The following is a 20855-nucleotide window of genomic DNA, read 5'->3' as shown; positions in this document are numbered from 1 at the left end:
TGCAAAATTAAAGTGGTCAAGTTGTTCGACCTCTTAAGATCCTTTCCACCTAAGTTTCCTTTTACCTCCAACATTCTGTGTTCTGTTTTTAACATTCTATATTCTACAGTCCCTTTCAGCTATAATAGTCTATGTTCCATATTCTAACATTCTATGTTCCAAGATCCCTTCAATCTCTAAAATTCTATATTTTAAGGTCCCTCTCACTCTAATATTCTATGTTCTAAGGCCCTTCCCAGCTCTAAGTGGCAACGGTTTTCTGAAACTCTCAGGGCAGGGCAGGGGATGAAATGAGGAGGGGTACCCCATAAGAAGATCTCTGAATTATAAACACTATTTAACCTTAACAGCTGGTCCCAGATCTCAGAGAAGGGAGTGGTTTCAGAATTGCTTACCAAAATCTTTCCAGTGATCTTTTTGTTCATTATGGTTAAAACCTCCAATCTCAACTTGGAGGGAAGATCAACGGGTGAACCATGTACAAGGGTCACCACAGACACAAGTTCAACTTAAGACTTTGCCCCAGAGTTGCATCCCTAAAGTGGCTCGTGTGGTCCCAGCATGCTGCAGATCCAACAGATCTTCACTTCTACAGCTAGAGCAGCCTTGGATGCAGCAGGCAGTCAAAACTAATATTTATTTAAATACAAAACAAAAGGGAAGATGGAAGAAAAACAAAAACATAAAAAATAAAAAAAATTGTAAGCACTTTTTTGTAAAACCAATGTCTGTTTTGTTACATACTTTTAATGTTGTGTGCTTTGTAAATGTCTTATTTGTGTAATAAATAAAGTTAATGCAAATAGAAGTGCTGGCACTTACATCAAGAAAATGAGGTAATTCCATTTTTTTTCCATTTGCTCCTTAGTGGATAGATCACGCCTTGGGAACCCCTGTCCCAGTGTGTGATGATTTGGTTAATCACCAGCTGCCAGTGAGCTTAGCACATATTCCTGGTAAATTGTTACAATTTCCCAGTTAGCAAACTGGTCATTAAACTGGCAATGGTGTTCCTTGGTGTAATTACCCAATCAATGCCGTCTGTTACCCAAGCCCCAAGAAGAGGGAAAAGAAAGCAGTTCCCCACCACCACTAACTAGCACTTTCTGCCATTGCTGTAGGGGACAGAGCAGATGCCACGTCAAATTTGGAGTGTTGAGTATACTTAGAATGCTGAGACTGAACTGGAGGCAGGAGGGTAGGGTACAAAGAGTGCTGGCAATCATAAGAAACCTGGCTTTGACTCCCGTCCCCACTATCTGCTAGCTGGCATCTCTCTATGCTTCAGTTTCCATGTATACATATATATATATGTATATATATATATGTATGTATGTATGTATGTATATGGGGGAAAAATAATATTTGTAATGCCTACCTCGCAGTGTTATGAGAAAAATGTGGTACAGACTTTTAGGAGTGATGTAGTTTTGAGATGTGCATAACTCTGTCCATCAAAGACCCAGATTACAATCTATGACTTCATCCTATACTATTCTACAAGTTTTACTACAAATCTTCAATCTACCAAATGCTAAAGGGGCTTCAATTCTTCTAGAATCATGGCAGTACCCATGTAGCACTGAAGTTGTCTATCTGTTGCCTCTTTTTTGCCATAAAACTGGTGTACCTTCTTTCCTGCTAATAAAAGCTCCTAACTTTTCTTTTGGGGAGTGGGTTGGAGGGGGGAAGTGATTTGCCCAAGGTCACACAGCTAGTAAGTGGGTCAAGTGTCTGAGGTCGGATTTGAACTCAGGTCCTCCTGACTCTAGGGCCAGTGCTCTGCTCACTGTACCACCTAGCTGCCCCAACTCCTAACTTTTCACCCACAAAATCACACATGTTTGAGATTGTTTGTGCCCACCTTGCATCTTTCTGTTGCTCTTTGAGTGATTTATAAGTTTTAGTTCTTCAGCAATCACTATGTTCCATGATTTGAAGCAATCACCAGGAGAGAGGGAGTTAAATTGAGTTTATACTTGAGAAGGATGGAGTTGACAATTGAGACTAACAGGTGCGGTAGGATGAGCTCTCCTGCCTCAATGCTTCTCTGAGCTCAGGCTCAGGCCCAGTCACTGTTTAATATATTCCAACTGACATATAGACCAAGGAGGAAAGAAAAGAAGGTGTCAAGTGGGACCTAGATCAGGGCTGTCCAACCTTAGGTTATCTTGGGGCTGCATTAAAATAAAATAATTATTCGAGGGCCTCACCCAGAATAAAAAATACAGTACTCTAATATAAAGTGGGTGAAGGAGCGAAGCCCAAAAGCAAACACAAAAAAAACAACGTGACAACACAACAGTACAAAGGTAGGTGCATACTGACTAGTCTGCATCCTACAGATGGAACACATCCCACAAATCTATTAAAAATTCTGTGTGATATGTTCCTTCCATAATACTGCTTAAAAATACCAAAGAAAATTAACATCAATGAGATTATTTATTAGTGATGGAATTAAAAAATCTGATACGCATACCATGGAAATTATTATTTTACTTTTTTCTTTGTGAAAATTAAAACCCACAGGCAGGCCAATTGCACTGTGGGCCGCATGCGGCCCATGGGCCGTATTTTGGACAGCCCTGACCTAGATAATTAGAATCATTGAGATAATTAGAAGCAACCGCTCTTGCTTTTTCTCCCATCAGACTACAAGGCTTAGAAACAGAGGACATGTCTGGCCTCAACCCACCAAGGGAATGGAGCCTTTGTCCTTGGTCATCCAATGAAAGAAAGGGGGATAGACTTCATGATCCATTTGCTTCAAAGATACCATGCCTAAGCATACATTTCCTCTATACCACTTTCAAAATCTGTCTCAATACAAGTTTCATTCACTTTTCCTAGTTTTACCCTCTGGGTCCAAGCAGAACAAGACTAATTTCTCTTCTATATGACAACTTTTCAAACACTTGAAAAAAAATATTCACCCAAAGCTTTCTCTCCTATAACCTAGCCAACCCCATCTCCTTCAACTCATCATCATATATCATGGTCCCTCATTGTTCTCTGTTGGACTTGCTCCAGTTTTTCAATGACCTTCCTAAAATGTGGTCTCTATAACTGATACTTCACATACATAATAGATATGGTCTGATTAGAACTGAAAGCAGTTGAGACTGTTGGTTCCTCAGTCTGGACACTATGACTCTCACAGTTGTAAATACTAGGTGGGATTTCATACAGTATTGGATGCCTTCTGGGGGATTGTTTCAACAATCTGGCTAGCAGCTGTTGTGGGGGTGAAAGACCAACACAAGCCCAACAACAAGAACACTGCCAAAGCCTAGGTTCTTTTGATCTGCTTTACTAAGGAAAGCAATGTTAAGGGGTTAACAAGCTTATTTTAATCCAGCATGCAAATATCACTCACTTAGTTCAGGGGAAAAAGCCAGCACCCTGAACTTCAGAGCAAATACAAACAAATTACAAACAGACCAAATACATTCATAGTTACCAAGAAAACCAAGTCCGGACATCTGGGCAAGCTTGAGGGCTCTTAACTACAGTTGCCCGGAGTCTCCATATCAGTGAGCCACCAAGAGTGAGAGCCATGAGCAAATAGCTCTGTCTTCTCTTTTTATACCGTTTCAGAAGTCATCAAAGGTCATCTGAACGACCAGAACTTAGGCTGCTGTGATTGGCTCTGGAGTTAGCACCTCCCCTTAGGATGCTGGAAGCTTCACACCCACATAGGCTTAGCACCTAGTAAGACTCAAAGATACTTAATTAAGCATTTTAAGACAGTAAGAAAGCCCCAACTTAATTGATATTACAGGGATATACTAGGGCAAAAAGGTGTTGGGAGATGTACTTTTGCCTGACATTGGAAGGAGGAGTCAATGTTATGTCATAGAGATATTCCAATGAACTGTTTCTTCAATTTCTCACATATAAGAAGCTGCTGAGAACCCATTCTTATTTGGAGTTTCTAAGATTAGCTTGATTTGATTCTTCTGAGATGATGATATTCCATGATTCACACCCACAGAAATCCCCAGTGGCCAAACTATGGGTTGTAGTGGCAGCAAGCAGCTTAAGATTTTGAACAAAAAGAAACTTTGGAGATCATTTAGTCCATCCTCTTCATTTTACAAATGAGGAAACTCTGGCTGAAAGAAGTTAAGTGACATGCTTAAGGCTACACAGGAAGAACGCAACAAAGACAGGATTTTACCCCAGGTTTTCTGACTCCAAATTCAGTGCTCTTCACACCATTCCATGTTGATAATTTTTAAATCCAATTTTATTTTATTTTCAGTTTCAAATTCTCTCATTCCCACCTCCACCTCCCCCACTCATGCAGAAGGCAAGAACAGAACCCTTTGCAAATATGTATAGACGAGCAAAACAAATTGCCTCCCCACCCCCAAAAGAAAAGGATGGAAAAGAAATAAAAGAAAATGTTTCAATCTGCACTCTGATTCCATCTCTTGTCTATCTGGAGGTGGATAGCATATTTTATCATGAGCCTTTTGGATGTGTTCATTGTCCTGACTAGAATTACTAATTTTTTCAAAAATATTTATATTTACAATACTGTTGTTATATAAATTGTTCTCCTAGTTCTGCTCACTTCATTTTGTATCAGTTCATAAAAGTCTTCCCAGATTTTTTTGAAACCATCCCTTTCACCATTTCTTATGGTACAATAGTATTCCTTCACATTCATATATCATAACTTGTTCAGTCATTCCCCAGTTGACGAGCACTCACTCAGTTTTCAATTCTTCACCACCATGAAAAGAGTTGCCATAAGTATTTTTGTACATATGAATCCTTTTCTTCTTTCTTTGTCTCTTGAGGGGTAGAGACCTGGTAGTACTCTCACTGGATTAAAAGATAGGCAGTTTAATAGCTTTTGAGGCATAATTCTACTTTGCTTTACGGAATGGCTGGATTGGTTCAGAACTCCACTAACAGTGTATAACATGTTGTAATAATAATGTTACTTGCAGCTATTGAAGCTATGTAAGGCCAATAATACCAGCACACAGGAGGGCTACTAGCACAGGTTCTATGATCTGCTTTTCTAGGAAAAGCAACTTTAAGGGGTTAACAATCTTACTTTAATTAAACATACATAGATCATTCACTTAGTTCAGGTAGAAAAGTCAGCATCCTGAGCTTCAGAGAAAACACAAACAGAAATTACAAGTAGAAATTATATAAACAGAACAAATAAACACAAATCAACAGACAGGCTTCTAACTGTCTGACCATAGCAATACATACATAGTTACCAGAAAGAGAAGCACCAACATCTGGGTTTTTCAAAGCAGGGGTGAGGGGGGCTCCTTGATGGGCTACCCAGAGTCTTGTCTGGCCAAATCACTCTTCCCATGAATAAGCTCCCAAAGCAAAATGCTAACCTCAGAGTATATATACCCTGTTTAGGGCCCTGGGGCTTAGCGCCTACTTAGCAAAAGGCCTGAGACTTAGCATCTACTTAGCAAAAGGGTGTGGGAAAGATCTTTAATCACACTAGCACCACATCATATATATTGTTTCCAATCAATGACTCTTGATTCAGACAAAGGCAAGACTCAAAGGCACTTGATTGCCTTAGTGCTGAGCATCACTCCAAAACAAAAGACAACAAAAAGTCCCACTTTGCTTGCCATTACACATATAAAGTATCTGTTTTCCCACAACCACTCCAGCATTTGTCATCTCCCTTCTCTGTCAACTTTTCCAATCTAATGAGTATGTCCACATGGATCATTGAAAAGTAACTGTCCAATGTGATTTGTTCTAAATTTTTGCTTTAATTTTGGACTTTTTTGTCCATCTGTAGCACCTGTCCAAAAATTCTTATATGCATACATTGCCAGATTAAACCAATGGGCTACTAATCCAATTATATATTGTTTCTAAGCAATGTGTATTTCTCATCCATTTTGTCTTTCCACAGTGGCTGGCTCTTTTGAATGCCACTGATTTCATTTGGGAGGTGCCTTAGTGTTTCAGGCCTTAATACAATTCACACTATATTATCTACAAATAGGAACATCTGGAGAATCCCATCATTAATAGAGAATCAATATTCCACTTGGACTTTGCACAGAATTTTGGACAACTCATTTGGCTCATTCTGTGTGTTATCATTCCTGACACTCTTCTAAGAGGACTGTGCCAGCCATACTTTTGTATCAAACACTCCCCACCCCACCCTCCTTGAGGTAATGTAAGCTCCTTGAGTGCAAAGACTGTTTCCCCTTTTAGTTTTCATACCTTGCGTTTAGTATAGTGCCTTGCACACAAGAGCCTGTACCAGTCCCCTTACAGCTCAGTTAATTTTATTCTGTTCAGTGGTCACAGACTGGAGAGCCCCAAGGCAGCTAGTCCCATTATGGCCCAACAGGTGCTTAATAAATGCTAGTGCATTGAACGGGTATGAGGATAATGATAATAGATGTCGTGTTCATGACACTTTTTACTTAAGTTATCTCATTTGATCCTCCTAATAATTTCAAAAGGGAAAGTATCGTTATCCCTAACAAAGTATTGTAACCCCTATGTTATAGATAACATCAGAGAAGTTAAGCAGTGTGCCCCACTTCACACTAACAAGTGAAAGAGCCAGTGCTTGAATTCAGACCTTCTCACTCTCAGTTTATAATACCCTTACTGCTCTTCTATGTATATGATCCAAAAACGTGGCTTTACAGAATTGCAGTTAGATTATCAAGCATGGCTGACCATGTTATAAATTTTGAAAAAGAGAGATGATCATTTGTGATTATAAGGTAAATAGAAAGGGACTGATCTTTGGGAAGCGAGTACCTGGCCCCGGTAATACTTCCCCAACCCCTGCAAGCAAGGCCCTTCTATACAAGGAAAACACCTCAGATACAGTGAACCCCAAAGGCCTTTATTTCTACTTAAAACAGGCAAACAATGAAACTGTTAATATTTCCTACTCAAAAGATAGTCAACCTCAAGAACTGTATCCATTGATCCCAGAAGTAGTAAGGCTGATTAGAGCTTAGCCTTATGGCCGATAAACTCATCCCAGCCTTTCCGACAGGTCCGGATGATCCATTCGTGTTCATCATCATCTGCGATAGAAAAGGAATTCTTATCACAAGGGGAATGGAAGAGTCTGTCTCTCTTGCAAAGACATTTCCAACTTAGGCCCTCCCTTTTTTGTCTGTTGAAGAAGACAAGCCAGTCCCCTTAGAGGTCAGCTAATTTTGTTCTGTTCAGTGGCCCAGGCCCAATTCCAGAAACTGCCCCCTGTGGTCCAATAGAGGTTGATTTTTTTTTAAAATGAATGAGGGGAAAGGGTTGTTTAGAGTCATTTATAGAGGATAATCTAATCTTTAGTTATTTGCTTTAGGCATGAGGAGTTTAGAAAAAAAGAGATTAGCCCTTTTCCCTAAAATAAGGGAACATCCTAATCTACAAAAGATGCCAGTCACTTCATAGGATAAAAAAGCAGAATACTGGGAGCTACAATGTGTTTAAAAACAATTAGCCCTCCTCTGGGTCATACTCCCGAAATAATGCAGAAGCCTATAGTAAATGCTAATCTCTTCATGGAGCTGGTATTACAGCTGTAGGACCTTCAATCTCAAGGAATCCTAATGATTCTCTATTTCAGGTGCAGAACCTCGGAAATAACGGAAGAAGGTATTTGCTCATTTCTTTTTCCATATTGTTAAGTCCCAATTTCTCTTTCTGAGGAAAAAAAGAAAAAGAAACTCCTTGTAGAATCTTGTAGCTCATTACAAATGGTCTATTATCCACTAGGAAGTCTCGTTAGTAAGATCAGCCACCAATAAAAAGTATTTCGAGACTTCTGTTCCTCACACACATTCCCCACGAATAGCAAGGGGATCTTGTAATAAATGTTTTCTCAAAATTGCCTGTCTCTGGTCCTAGAAATAACTGATCCTGACATATACAGAAGAAAATGGTGGAAGCTTCCTGGGGTGAATGTTTGGGGTAAGAGTTTTCTTTCTCCACCTTTTCTAAGTCATGGACCTCTTGAGTGGTCTGTTGAAGTCGATGGACCCCTTCTCAGAATAATGTTTTTAAATGCATAAAATAAAATACGTAGGATTACCAAGTGAAACAATTCTATTGAAATACAGTTATCAAATTTTTTTAAATTCAAAGACACCAGGTTAAGAACCACTGCTTTAGAGAAATAACTTCCTATTCTTCAGAATTCAATTAATTCCGACAAATGTTTATTAAATGTTTATGTGGGAGAGAGAGCTATGCTGGGTTGAAAAAGGACCACTAAAATGACTTCAAGGACATTATAATGGGGTAGGGAGGAGGAGATAAGATAAATACACAAATAATTATAACACAAGTTGATATGTGCATAGGGAGGGGTTCAACCAGAGTATGAGAGAATTGGAAGGGAGAGAACACATCTGGGAGGAATCAGTGAGGATTTGGTGGAGAAGGTGGCATATGAGGCGGGCCCTGAAAGTGGGGAATAATGGGGGAGGGGCAGAGACCATTCCAGGCATGAATGTGTGTACAAAGAAAGGCACAGAGATGGGCCATGAGATCAGGGAATAATGAATCAACTGGTTTGACTCACTATAGAATATAAACACTGCTTGAGTGCAGGGACTGTCTCCCTTTTGTATTTGCATTGCCAGTGCCTAGAACAGTTCCTGGCACATAAAGCTATAAAAAGAGGTTGGAGCCAGATTTTGGAATCAATCAATCCATCAATCAACTAGGATATTTGTATTTTGTCCTATGGGCAAAGGACATCATTAAATAAAGGATGGCATGATGACACCTGAGTATTTTAGAAAGATTATTCATGAGAGTTATGTTAATGGTAGATTGGAAAGAATAAAGACTGGAAAAAGAAAGAACATTTAGGAGGTTGTTACAGAAGTACAGGTGAAAGCAAAAGAGGGCCAGAATTAGAGTAGGGCCCTGTGAGAGGACAGAAGGAGAGCTATGTGCTCCTTAGCCCCAAAGTCACTCCCTCATTTTTAAAGAAAATTATGGATCACTCCTGTTTTTACATCAGTTTTTTTTCTGAATATATTCCTCTTCTACCCAGAGAGTCATTCCTTGTCACAAAAAAAGAAAAAAGAAAAAGGTCAGAGAACTAACCAGCACATGAACCAAGTCTGACATTTTATGCAATGTTCCATACCCACAGTTCCCTACCTCTGAAAAGAAAGGAGGAAGGTCTATTTTCTCATATCTTCTCTGGGAACAAGTTTTATCATTTTTGTAACACATCATGCAGCTTTATTATTATATTTTTTGTTACTTCTATTTACACTGTTTCAGTCATTGTGTGGGGCAGCTAGGTGGCATAATGTGCCAGGTCCAGAGTCAGAAAGACTCATTTTCCTGAGTTCAAATCTGGCCTCAGACTAGCCGTGTGACCCTGGGCAAGTCAGTGAACAGTGTTTGCCTCAGTTTCTTCATCTGTAAAATGAACCAGAGAAGGAAATGGCAAACTACTTCAGTGTCTTTGCCAAGAAAACCCCAAATGGAGTGACCAAGAATCAGACATGACTGAAACAACTGAACAAGTCATTGTATATATTGTTTTCTTTGTCCTGGTTACTTTATCAGTTCTTACATTTTCCCATGCTTTTCTGTACTCATCATATTCGTCTTTTCTTACAGTGCAGTAACAGTCTATTACATTCACATCCCACAATTCTTTTAGTCATTTCCCAACCAAGGCTCCTTCAAGGCCCTTTTCCTAGACCCTTGCCTACTGGGCAGAATGAGTCACAACAAACTAAGTTAGTTGGATACAGTGCAAATGTCACTTGTTCTAGTCCAGAGTCATGTGAAAGAGAGTAGGGTTGGGTCTTTCTCAACGTAGCCTGGGCCAGTCCCATTGTAGGCTAGGAAATTTAGGATGCTTGCTTACAGGAGTGCTCTGTGTTGCCAGGAAAGATGGCTGTTTCCCAGCTATAAGCCTCATGATGAGCCAATAGTATTTCAGAGATAGCATATAGCTTGCTGGTGATAATGTTTCCCTTAGACAAAATCCAACAAGACTTTTTTCATTGTTATACTTTGTTCTATTAGGGAATTGCCTGAATTGAGGAGATTCCTGAAAGTTTAAAGGATTATCATTCATATTTGTGTAAATTGGTCCAATCATTTCTTTCCTGTTAAAGCTGGTTTGCGAACTAGTAAATGTGGGAATGGAAGCTTTAAATGTTGGAAGCAGAGGTAGGTAAGTTTGGCACATGGAGCATTTTAGTGTAGGGCAGGCCTAGGTACACTGTTCCCAGTAAGATACTCAGGGAAGCATGAGGGCACTGGGAACCTGAGAAGACCAACACTAGGAAACTGGGGAGGAGATTAGAAAGGAAAATGAGAAGTGGCCAAAGACCCCACACAACATTTTGAAATTTTGCTGAAGGCTGGCTCTCTACCAAATAAAGGGGGAGAGAGGAAGAGAGGAGAGGGAGAGGGAAAGAGAAGAGAAGAGAAGCGAAGCGAAGAGAAGAGAAGCGAAGCGAAGAGAAGAGAAGAGAAGAGAAGAGAAGAGAAGAGAAGAGAAGAGAAGAGAAGAAAAGAGAAGAGAAATTAAGTATCCTTGTGTAGTGGGAAGAACAGAGGATCCAGAGTCTGAAGACAGTATCAGCATCAAAGATTTAGAACTTTAAGAGGCCATCAATCTATTATCATTATCACCATACCCTTCATTTTATAGCTGAAGAAACTGAGTCACAGAGAGGCTCTGTCACTTGCTCAAGGTCGCATAGCTAGTAAGTGTCTGAGACCAGATTTGAACATAGATTTTCTTTACTCCAAATCCAGTGCCTTATCCATTATAGTTACATCCTAGCTCTAACATTGCCTCTCTAGATGGGCTTGGGTAAGTAATTCCTTTTCTTTGAGCCTAAATTTCTTTATCTGTAAAATGGAGAGAGTATTATTTTTACAACCTATCTCACAGGAGTGTTGTGGTGAAAGCATTTTGTAAGTAATATCACGCTACAGAAATGAGTCATGGCTGACCAGAGCTTATTAGCGCAGCACCCAACACACAGTAGGTGCTTCATGAATGCATATGACTTGACCATTTCTGTTCATAAACAGCAGTATATAGTGGATGGTAAGCTGGCCTCAGGGTCAGGAAGACCCCAGTTCAAGTCCTACTTTAGACATATTGACTATGTGACCCTGGGCAAGTCACTTAACCTCTCTGAGTCCTGGGTGATACTCCGAGACTATCATCGCAGAGAAGATGGTGAGGTATTCTTTCCCCATCCTGTGCCACATGGCCTCCTGTTCTCAGGGTCCGATATGCAGTCTGGACTAAGAACACTATAGTTCAGCTCCATAGGCTTTGGTGGGCTGGCCTGGGAACCTAACCATCATTTGTAACATTGTTTCCATGGGAAAAATGTGTTACACATTCCAAACAATTGACTCACAAACAAACTTTTTGGAACAAAGTTTGTTAGTTGGGGACAGCCTGTGTAGGAAAATCCACTGTAATATAAAAGATAAATTAGAGGCTGGGTTTTCACTTTACAAAAGGCTTCACAAAAGAATTCTTTTACATAGAAACCCATTTCAACAAGACAGAAAATTGTTTTCAATATCCTCTTGTGGGTGAGGAGGGGAGTATGGGGGAGGAGAAGAGCCATGTTCCCTTTCATTGTGCTCAAGGTAAATAGGACCACCCAGTGCTCCAGTTCTGCCTTTTGGGACTAAGCAGAACAAGTTTAATCTCTATTTGACTTGACGGCTTTTTAAATACTTACAAACTGACCATGTTCTTCCTAAATTTTCTCTTCTCTAGGCCAAACCAACTACTTCTAGTTATCTCTACCACAAGTCCTTGATTCTAGCCTGACATGGTTTTACATCCCCTCATAGTGTTGGTCATTCTCTTCTGAACATTCCCCAGCTTCTCAATATCCTTCCTAAAATAGTGTCCACAACTGGACCTGATTACAACGAATATTATTAAGTATTCATTGTGTGCAAGAGAATTATTGTGTGTGTGGAAGACTCAATGTTTAGAGAAGACGCCACCCAGACTAGTGAAGAGATGATGCCAACGCAGTTATAATTCACAGTATTGCATGGCACATCCCAGGAGAAAGGTGATTATCAACTGGATGATGAGGGCAGGCTTCTTGGAGGAGATGGCATTTGAGTTGGAATTTAACAGCAAAAAGGCAGAAGGAAGACATTTCGGCATAGTGTGAGCTAAGGCATGGAGCCATAAGAGAGAATAGTCATATATAAGAGCCAAAAAAGAATCCAATCTAGCTGTAGAATAGGAGACTCCAGCAATCACCTGACCTGAATTGGGGGAAGCAGGACTGCTGACTCCTGCACCCTGGACACTAGCCATCAAAGATTAGATTTACAGGTTTTAGAGCTGGAAGGAGCCTTAAGAGGTCATCATTGCTAAGACCCACCTTTTACAGTTGAGGAAACCCATGTGGAGAGTAGTTAAATGATTTGCTCAGGATCATTTAGCTAGTAAGTGTGGGAGGAAGAATTTGAACCTAGCTCTTCCAGACTGTTGGTCCAGTGCCCTATCCATCTACCACGCTGCCTCTCAGTTCTATTTGTTAAGCCAAAGACAGCGTTAGCTTTTTTGGAATGACAATCAATTGGTGAAACTCAGAGAACAAAGAACACAGGGAATCTTGGGAAATGGGAGATGCACTTAAAAGGGGGGGGCACTGAAGCCATGACCTTTGGTGTTTTTCTACCTCCCATCTTTGGTTTCCTGGGTGCCAGGCAAGGGATGAAACTGCCATCTGCCAAGAGCTAACATTCTGAGTCATGAAAAGGTAACAGACCCAAGGACGCCAGGTTCCCCTTTATCCTTAAGAATGGAGGCCCCACCCTGCTTTGTTTCTACCCTCTAGCTCTTTTGATGTGGCCTGGGGAAATTAGAGCAATTGACTAGAGGCCTTGTACCTCAGTTTCTCATTCAGAACCCTGGGCCTTATACCAATTCTCCAAGTGCTTGGGGATCCCTTAATGTCTGAGGTGTTGGGGGTGGGAGGAGGGGGATGCCTCAGGATTTACCAAAGCTGAAAGCTCTGAGGGATGGCCTGGCTGCCTGGGCCTGAGGAATGGCTGGGTGTGTGGGGAGGCAGTGGCATGTCAGAACACAAAGAGTTAAACTCTGGTTAAACACACTTTTGCCACACGAAAAGAAGACTGGTTGATAATTACAGTACTATAGTTTTAGGGCTATTCGAATCAGTACAGCTGCAACCTCTTCAGTAGTAACCTCTGAAACAAGACAAACTGGGTTTATTGTACTGAACGAGTCTTCAAACCCCTCCCTGATTGTTAGTAATTGGACTTAACAGCCTCTTGACTACCCTTTTTACACTCTACCTGACTGTGCAGCTACCAATTTAAATCACAGATGCCGGTCCTCTTTTATAGCAGCTGCCTGCTCACTATCCATCTCGCCTTGTCAGTCTCTGCCGGCTTCCATAACCCTGCCACACCAGGGTGAGGCTGGAAAATCACATTTCATCAATATTTAAAATGGAATGAAACCTGGCGGTTTGATTAATGCTACCAGATAGCGGGAGATGTAATTATTATTTTGCAAATTGCGATTGTTGGAATATGGTAATATGATTGTCTAAGCACATCTTCACCTTCTTGGGTAATTTTCCATGGGGGGAGGGGAGGAGGAGATGGAGGAAAAAAAGGAGATTGAAAAAAAATACAAACTGTTTAATCAATTGTAAATTATTACCCTGGGCACAATTAAGGGGAACATGGCTCTTCCCCCCAGTACAGAGAACAGGGAGAACAGTTTTTCTTGTGCTACATTTATCCCTTAAAGTTTATTTGCTTTCCCCCCTTTTTGGTGATCTCAAGGGGCATACTTTACTAATACAAAGAGAATACTTTCAGATTCCTAGAATCTTTCATCTTTTCCCCAAATATCATTTTTTTAAAAAAAGACCTTTCTCAGAATTATAAATATTTGCTAAAATATGAAGTGGTTTGGTATAGTGGGAAAGTGTATACTAGATCTAGAGTCATAAGGCGTGGGTATGAATTCTGACAGTTCCTTCATCTCTCTAAGCCTCAGTTTTCTAATCTGCAAATTAAGGGAGTTGGACTCCATGATATCTAAGGTCTCTTTCATTTCTACGACATATCCTTACAATCATGGAATAATCATTTATTCAATGCCTTTTATATGCATTACAATTACAATATAAATTCTGGGGAATATCAATCAATGAGCTTATAAAGGCAGTAGGGGGATATAACACATTCAGAAATAAATAAAAATAATTAGAATATGATGTATCCTATGAAATGAAAGAAAGAGCAATCACTTTCAGATGGGAGGCTTTCCTGAAAAGCCTCCGGAGGAAGAGGCATTTGAACTGGGCACTGAAGATTTTTGAACAAGGGAATGACAAAAGCAGAATAGTGTATTAGGAAGATTAATCTGGTAGAAGGTACAGAACAATTTAGAAGGGGAGAGTGAAGAAGGCAAAGGAACCAGTCAGGAGGTGATTGTAATAGCGTAAGTGAGAGGTGATACAAGACTGAACTATAATGGGGGGAGCTGGAAAGAAGAGGAGGGAGAAGATGAAACAGACATTTTGGAGTTATACTGATATTCTTGATTAATTGAATGAGTTATTATGGAGACTGTTTTATGCTACTCTAAGAAGTCAGGTTGGAGTCCATATTTACACTTCAAGATTTGTTCTAGAGAAGATGGTCTTTTTAGGAATTAGCAAATTTTATGAAATGTTTTGGCTACTTAAAAACACACACACACACACACACACACACACATACACACACACACCCCAAAAATTCCCCCATCAGAAATGTCCATCATCCCATAGAGTCCTGGGTTAAGATTCAGAGAAACTGCCACTACCTAGTTTTATGACATTAGGCAAGCCACTTGGCCTCTCTTATCCTCAGTCTTCACATCTGTAAAATGGGATTAGACCTGACAATTATGAAGGTCCTTTTCAACTCCAATAGTCTCTACTCTAACTTTGTTCTAAGTTCTGATGTTCTATTTCTAGTGTTCCTTTCTATCTTTAACATTCAACATTCTAACATTTTATATTCTAAAATCCCTTACACCTCTAACATTCTATGTTTTAATAAGACAAAGGGATGACAGGAATAGAATGGAGTGACTTGAGTGGAGAGGACATTAAAAAACTCATTGATTTGCCGACCTTCTTCAACCAGGCTGCATTTAATAATATAGTCATGATGTCAAAGTATATTTATTACATGAGTGAATTCAGGAAGTAGAAACAGCCTGCATTTTTCCTTTAGGGAACTGTGCATGGTAACTTTAATTGACTCTTGGTAAGTAGTTAGGTCAAAGACTGAGCATTTAAAGGGTAATTTTAGCAGACATATATATGACTGACCATTAGAGGTAGTGTGGTCAAAGAATGGAGAATTGGCCTTGGGGGTCAGGAAGGGTTATGTGCACATCCCACTTCTGCCACACATTGGCTGTGTGTGTGACCAGGCACTGAATTGCTCAGGGGCCCAGGCAACCTTGAGACAATGGGTTGCAGAGTAGGTGCTGAAACGAATTGGTAGAAAGCATTGGTTCCTCAGACCCGTGAATTCACAAGCCAGCCCATCTCCCCCCTCCCCCCCCCCAAAAAATCAGTGACCATAAGTAACACAGGTGAGGTTCTCCAGATGTTCCTGTTTGCAGCTAACATTGTTTTGAGTTTATCAAACACTAAGATACTACAAGTTCACCCAGTGAGATCCAGTTACTGAAGAGATCAACTAGTCTATCAATCCATAAGGGAAAAACCAAGTAAAGAATCCATAATTTCCCAAATGACATCATGCAGTTAGATGGGTGGCTACTTAAGTGAGGTCATCAGCACACACGCTTTGGACAGATACTACAGATGGACAATGTGTTGAACAGGACAAGAATCATATGATTTAGAATTGTTCATTTTACAAATGAGGAAAGAGTATGAGAAGTTAAGTGATCTACCCAAGGTCATGTAAAGGTGGGATATGAAGGTCCTCTGACTCCAAAATAAATGATTTTTTCACTATGCTATATTGCCTCAGCAAAATGAGGTAGGCCTAGAGTTGAGGAGGAGACGAGGCTGTGTCACATTTGGAATATTGTACAACACTTGAATCATCCCAAACTTCTCACTACCACATTTCCCCCCAAATTTACTTTTTCTAAACGAAAGTCTAATTTTTTAAAAAAATCAACTAATATTCACTAGTTATTATTCACTAATAATTCATTAATATTCAAATTATAGAACATCATGATTTAAGAAGAATCAAAATTGTAGGTGACCTAAAGGGTACATTGGGTGTGAGGAAACTATAGCATAATATCAACAATGATTTCAGAAATGGTAAAAGAGATACCATCGAGGACACAAATGCTGAGAAATAGAGGTGAGGCAGTCATGTAAGGAGAATTTGGGAAAATAGGTGGATGGCTTGAGTGCTTAGCTACACTGGTACTCATGGAATATTAAAAGAACCACAGAAAGGTCTCTAGTTGGGTAAACTCTTTGTGGAAAATTTATAGAAGGACAGTACAAAAAAGTGCACAGGATAAGATGGCATGGATACATCAGTGAAGGAAGTATCCCTAACAATAGACCCATCAAAGTATACAAATATGAATAAGCATGTCAGCACATGAGATGCATCCCTGGGACTCTGCTACATAGACTGACTTTTAAAATCCGGGATATATTTCACAACAAAACACCAGAACATGGTATCATAGGGGGAAACTTTCTGAGCCTCAGTTTCTTCTAAGATGTGAATTCAAAGAATCATAAATTATTAGAACTGAAAGGGGCCTTAGAACATAGAATGTAGGGATATTAGAAAATAGAGTACTAAAATATAGAATATAGAAAGTCAGAGCTGAACCTCATTAGGTAATATTAGAACTTAAAAATACTGTACAGGCAATCTAATCCAAACTCTTATTCTATAGATGAGGACATTGAAGGCAACAAAGGAAAGTGACTTGCCCAAGGTCATACACACATGGTAGGTAGCAGCAGTGCTGAGACCAAAACCCAGGTCTTCTGATTGTCCAGTGTTTTTCCCACTATACCATATTGCCTCAGAAATTTCAAGAGATTATTATTTTGTTAAGACAAGGACAACAACTAGGACAATTCTGAAATGCCTGAGTGAATTTTAGTCAAAATATCCCTGTGTCAGTCATCTCTTAGACTAGACAAAGGGTGATTTATCGAGAAAGTTACAATCATGTGGAAACATGTACTTAGGGCTATCTTTACCTTATCTGTAGCTCTGTAACCCGTGTTATAATGAGAACTTTATAAGGTATAAAAATAAATCATGTGTAATTGCCAGATAAAATACTGTAACTGACTTGAGTTCTTAAAATTGTAATCATTTACTACACAAATTCTTACTCAATTGAAAATTCATTTCATCAGATTCATGAAAAGTAGGAATCACAGAATATTTGTAAAGGGGTGCAGTTTAACTTTCAAGGATACATCTCTCCCCCAATTCAAACCAGTCTAGCCTTAAAGCTGAGACCCTTAGAGCCTCTGTAACATGGATTATAGTTATTTATGTACAAACTCAGCCCTCCCTCCCTCTCAAACTCTTACTAAGCTTTAAATTCCTTGAAGGCAGAGACATTGCCTATTTTCTTTTTCATCTCTGCGTACCCAATACTTCGCACAGTGCTTTTAGGAGACGCTTAATTAATGTCTTTGGAATTTGATCAGTCCATAAGCATACATTGAGTGCCTGCAGTGTTCCAAGAACCATCCCTTCCAAGAGCAAAGACAAAAAAATGGATGGTCCCTGCCCTGAAAGGAGTGCATATTCTATAGGGTGAGACAACAATTTAACATGAATTATACTGAATTGAGATGTCCTAGGGGAAAAGATAAGATTCATTTGTAAATATCATATCAATTTCAGTGGTGCTAGAAAGGTAGTTTAAGGGTCCCTCATCCCATTTCCCATCCCCTTCCCAATCTTATGACACTATTGATTCAAATTGCTTGCAAAGAAGAATTAATTTGCTCAGTGGTTTGTCAATTTCACGTTTATTACAGGCAACACATAGAGATGAACCAGTGGCAGGATCATGGCACTGTACATTTCATATAAGGCATAGTTATTTGTTCCTAGTAGCCTGCATGAGTGAATGTTATCATTTATCTAAGAAAAGTACCAAGGAAAACCGATGCATCTTATAGTTGAACTATGCCAGAGAGACTTTGGGTCAAGTCTCTTAACTTTCCTAGAGGGTTGGAATAAAGGATGGCTGAGGTACTTCCTGATCAAATAATTTATTTAAAAGTTTAGGGATTCATTTAAATGAGAATTATTTTTTTCCACGTTTCCAACCCCCTCTAGAAATTCAACTCAATAAAGATGTCTTGACTATTTACTATATGTGATGAGCTGTGGAAGGTGCCCAGGATACTAGGATGAAAAAGAACATGGTCTGGAATCGAATGAAAACCCTTTTAATGAAAATCCTCCTTCAATTCCATATTCCACAAGAAAAGCAAACTGCTCTTTTCTCTAGAAATTTCCATTCTAATAAGTGTAGACAACACATTCTAGCAACAGTATTCCAAACATGGTTTCTGAAAGATACAGCCCTCTCTTGTTATCCCCAAAATGTAAGATTATAGGATCATAGGATTTAGAGATAGAAGAAACTTAGAGATCCCCTCTTACAATCCTCCCATTTTACAAATGAGGAAGCTGAGGTAGAGAAGAGTTAAGTGACATGTCCATGGACACATGAGTAAATAGTAGAGCTGGGATTTGAATCCAGATCCTCTGACCTGTACCACATTTTCCCAAAAGAGATGCATTGGATTGTTCTCCTTACATGGAAATAGATGGTCATCATCCTATGTGATCAGAGAAAAGTCATTATAAAATGGACAGGAGGTTGGACTAGACTTCCAAAATACTCTCCTGTTCTAAATATCCATACAGCAATCATTTCATATTTCTGGAGCACTTTAAAGATTTTAAAGCATTTTCATAGCAACTCAGCAGTAGGTAGGGCAAGTATTTATATTCCCATTTTATAGATAAAGAAACTGAGGCTGAGAGAAGTCAAGCAGCAGTTTGTAAAAAAGACAATTAAGATCACCATTTCTGCTTTAGTGATTCAATTCAATTTTTGAGCAATTATAACCTCTTTCCAGTCAAGATGGCCAAAAGAGACATTAGAATATCCAGAATCTCAATAAAAGGCCCCTTTTCCACCAGGAAAATTGAAGCCTGAGGCCAGGGTGAAAGGCTGCCAAGCAGGGGATCCTTAAATATCACTACCCCAAAGGGAGGAAGATGGCACCACTTCGATAAACCTATCTGGTGGCTGAAAGCCCTTCCTGAATGCTTCCTACCATCTGTTTTGGATGCTTTCAAGACTTGGCTGGAGGCCTAAATGTTTTCCTGCCTCTTCCTGCCCCGACCTCTAAAGTTGTCCCTCTGGATCTCTTCTCCGTCATTCTAACTTCTTTCCTCTGTTTCTTTTACACACATAGAAGCATGGTCATATCCTTGTACTCCAGCACAGCATAGCTCTTGAGGATGCCCTCAAATTCCTCTGATGTCAAGCAAGGTTTGGATCTTATAGCTGTGCTGATGTGTATGACTTATTTTGATTTCTTTTTAAACTGCCCACTGACATGGGTGACTCCTAGAAACTTTGAGCCAATCTCACCCCTTCCCTCCTGTCCCCTTACCCCCACAAAAGTAGCTGTGGGTATAATGGCAAGAGCTCTGGATTTAGAATCAGCAGATCTGGGTTTGAATCTTGGCTCTGCTGTTTGGCTCCAAGCAAGTCATCCAACCTCTCTGTGCCTCAGTTTCAACTGTCAAATAGGGGAGTTAGATTAAATGATCTTTCAGGTCTTTTCCAGCTTTAAATCCTAAGAACCGAGAAAAGCTTCGGGGTATTTGGAGATCCCTTGTGGGAAATCAGAACTGATCCAGATTAGTCAATGACACAGGTCATTGTACATTTGTCAATGACACAGGTCATTGTACATTTGTACATAGGTACAAAGAGCCCTGAGCTGGAAGTCAAGATTTGAATTCAAATTCTGGCTCTGGAAATTACTACCTTTGTGAACTTGGGAAAGTTTTGCTTCTTGGGCTTCAGTTTATGTTTAAAAAAAAAGGAAGGGGGGTGGACTAGATTTTCTCTAGAGTCTAGCTCTTGCATTCAGTTTTCTGTCATTCCATGTTCTAATTGAGGGTCCTTCCAGTACTTTCTGCATTATAAAATCATGATGTTGAAAGGGACCTCAGAGACAATCTAATCTAAGCCTGACATTTTACAAATGAGGAAACTGTGGCCCATGGTAGTCAAGTGACTTGCCCCACAGAAGTGAACATGAGAGGTTTTTTGCAGCTTTAACATTTTATGATTTCATGATTCTAATATTGATGACTGCATGTGTTGGCCATAGGCCTAAACTACTATGGAGGAGAGTTCAAAGTCTTTTTCTCCCCCAAAGAAGTGAGATTTCTAGGCGTTGCCTTTTGTACTAATGGGTAAAGGTTCCTGTGTTTTTGGAAGGCATTTGGCTTATCTTCCACATCATTAGTCCTATTGCATTCCAGTATTTTGGACCATTGCCATCCCCCGTGATCCCACTCAGTTTGCATTTAGGGCGTTTGCAGTCAACTAAGGAAAGGGAACATTTTTTTAGAGCAGATGGCAATGCCAATATGTTTTTTCTGCCCTTCTCCATACTGAGAACTAGAGTTCAAAAAGAAGCTACTAAGAAAGATCTGCCTTGAAAGTTTGACCCTCAGGTGAAGTGGTCTTGCCATCCTAAAGGATAATCATTATATAA

General features: G+C 39.7%; 1 protein-coding gene across 2 annotated transcripts in view; it reads right to left on the bottom strand.

Moving 5' to 3' along the window:
- Positions 1–6859: 6859 nt before the first annotated feature.
- Positions 6860–20855, bottom strand: part of MORN5 (MORN repeat containing 5) — a 58262-nt gene continuing 44266 nt past the window's right edge. For both annotated transcript variants that reach the window (XM_036752360.1, XM_036752361.1), the window contains exon 5: positions 6860–7067. In XM_036752360.1, the coding sequence (XP_036608255.1) occupies positions 6988–7067 (80 nt within the window). In that variant the 3' untranslated portion in view covers positions 6860–6987. The remainder of the gene's footprint in view (positions 7068–20855) is intronic.

The sequence above is a fragment of the Trichosurus vulpecula genome, chromosome 3 (genome assembly GCF_011100635.1).
Source record: "Trichosurus vulpecula isolate mTriVul1 chromosome 3, mTriVul1.pri, whole genome shotgun sequence".
NCBI lineage: Eukaryota > Metazoa > Chordata > Mammalia > Diprotodontia > Phalangeridae > Trichosurus > Trichosurus vulpecula.
This window is presented reverse-complemented; position numbering and strand designations above follow the sequence as displayed.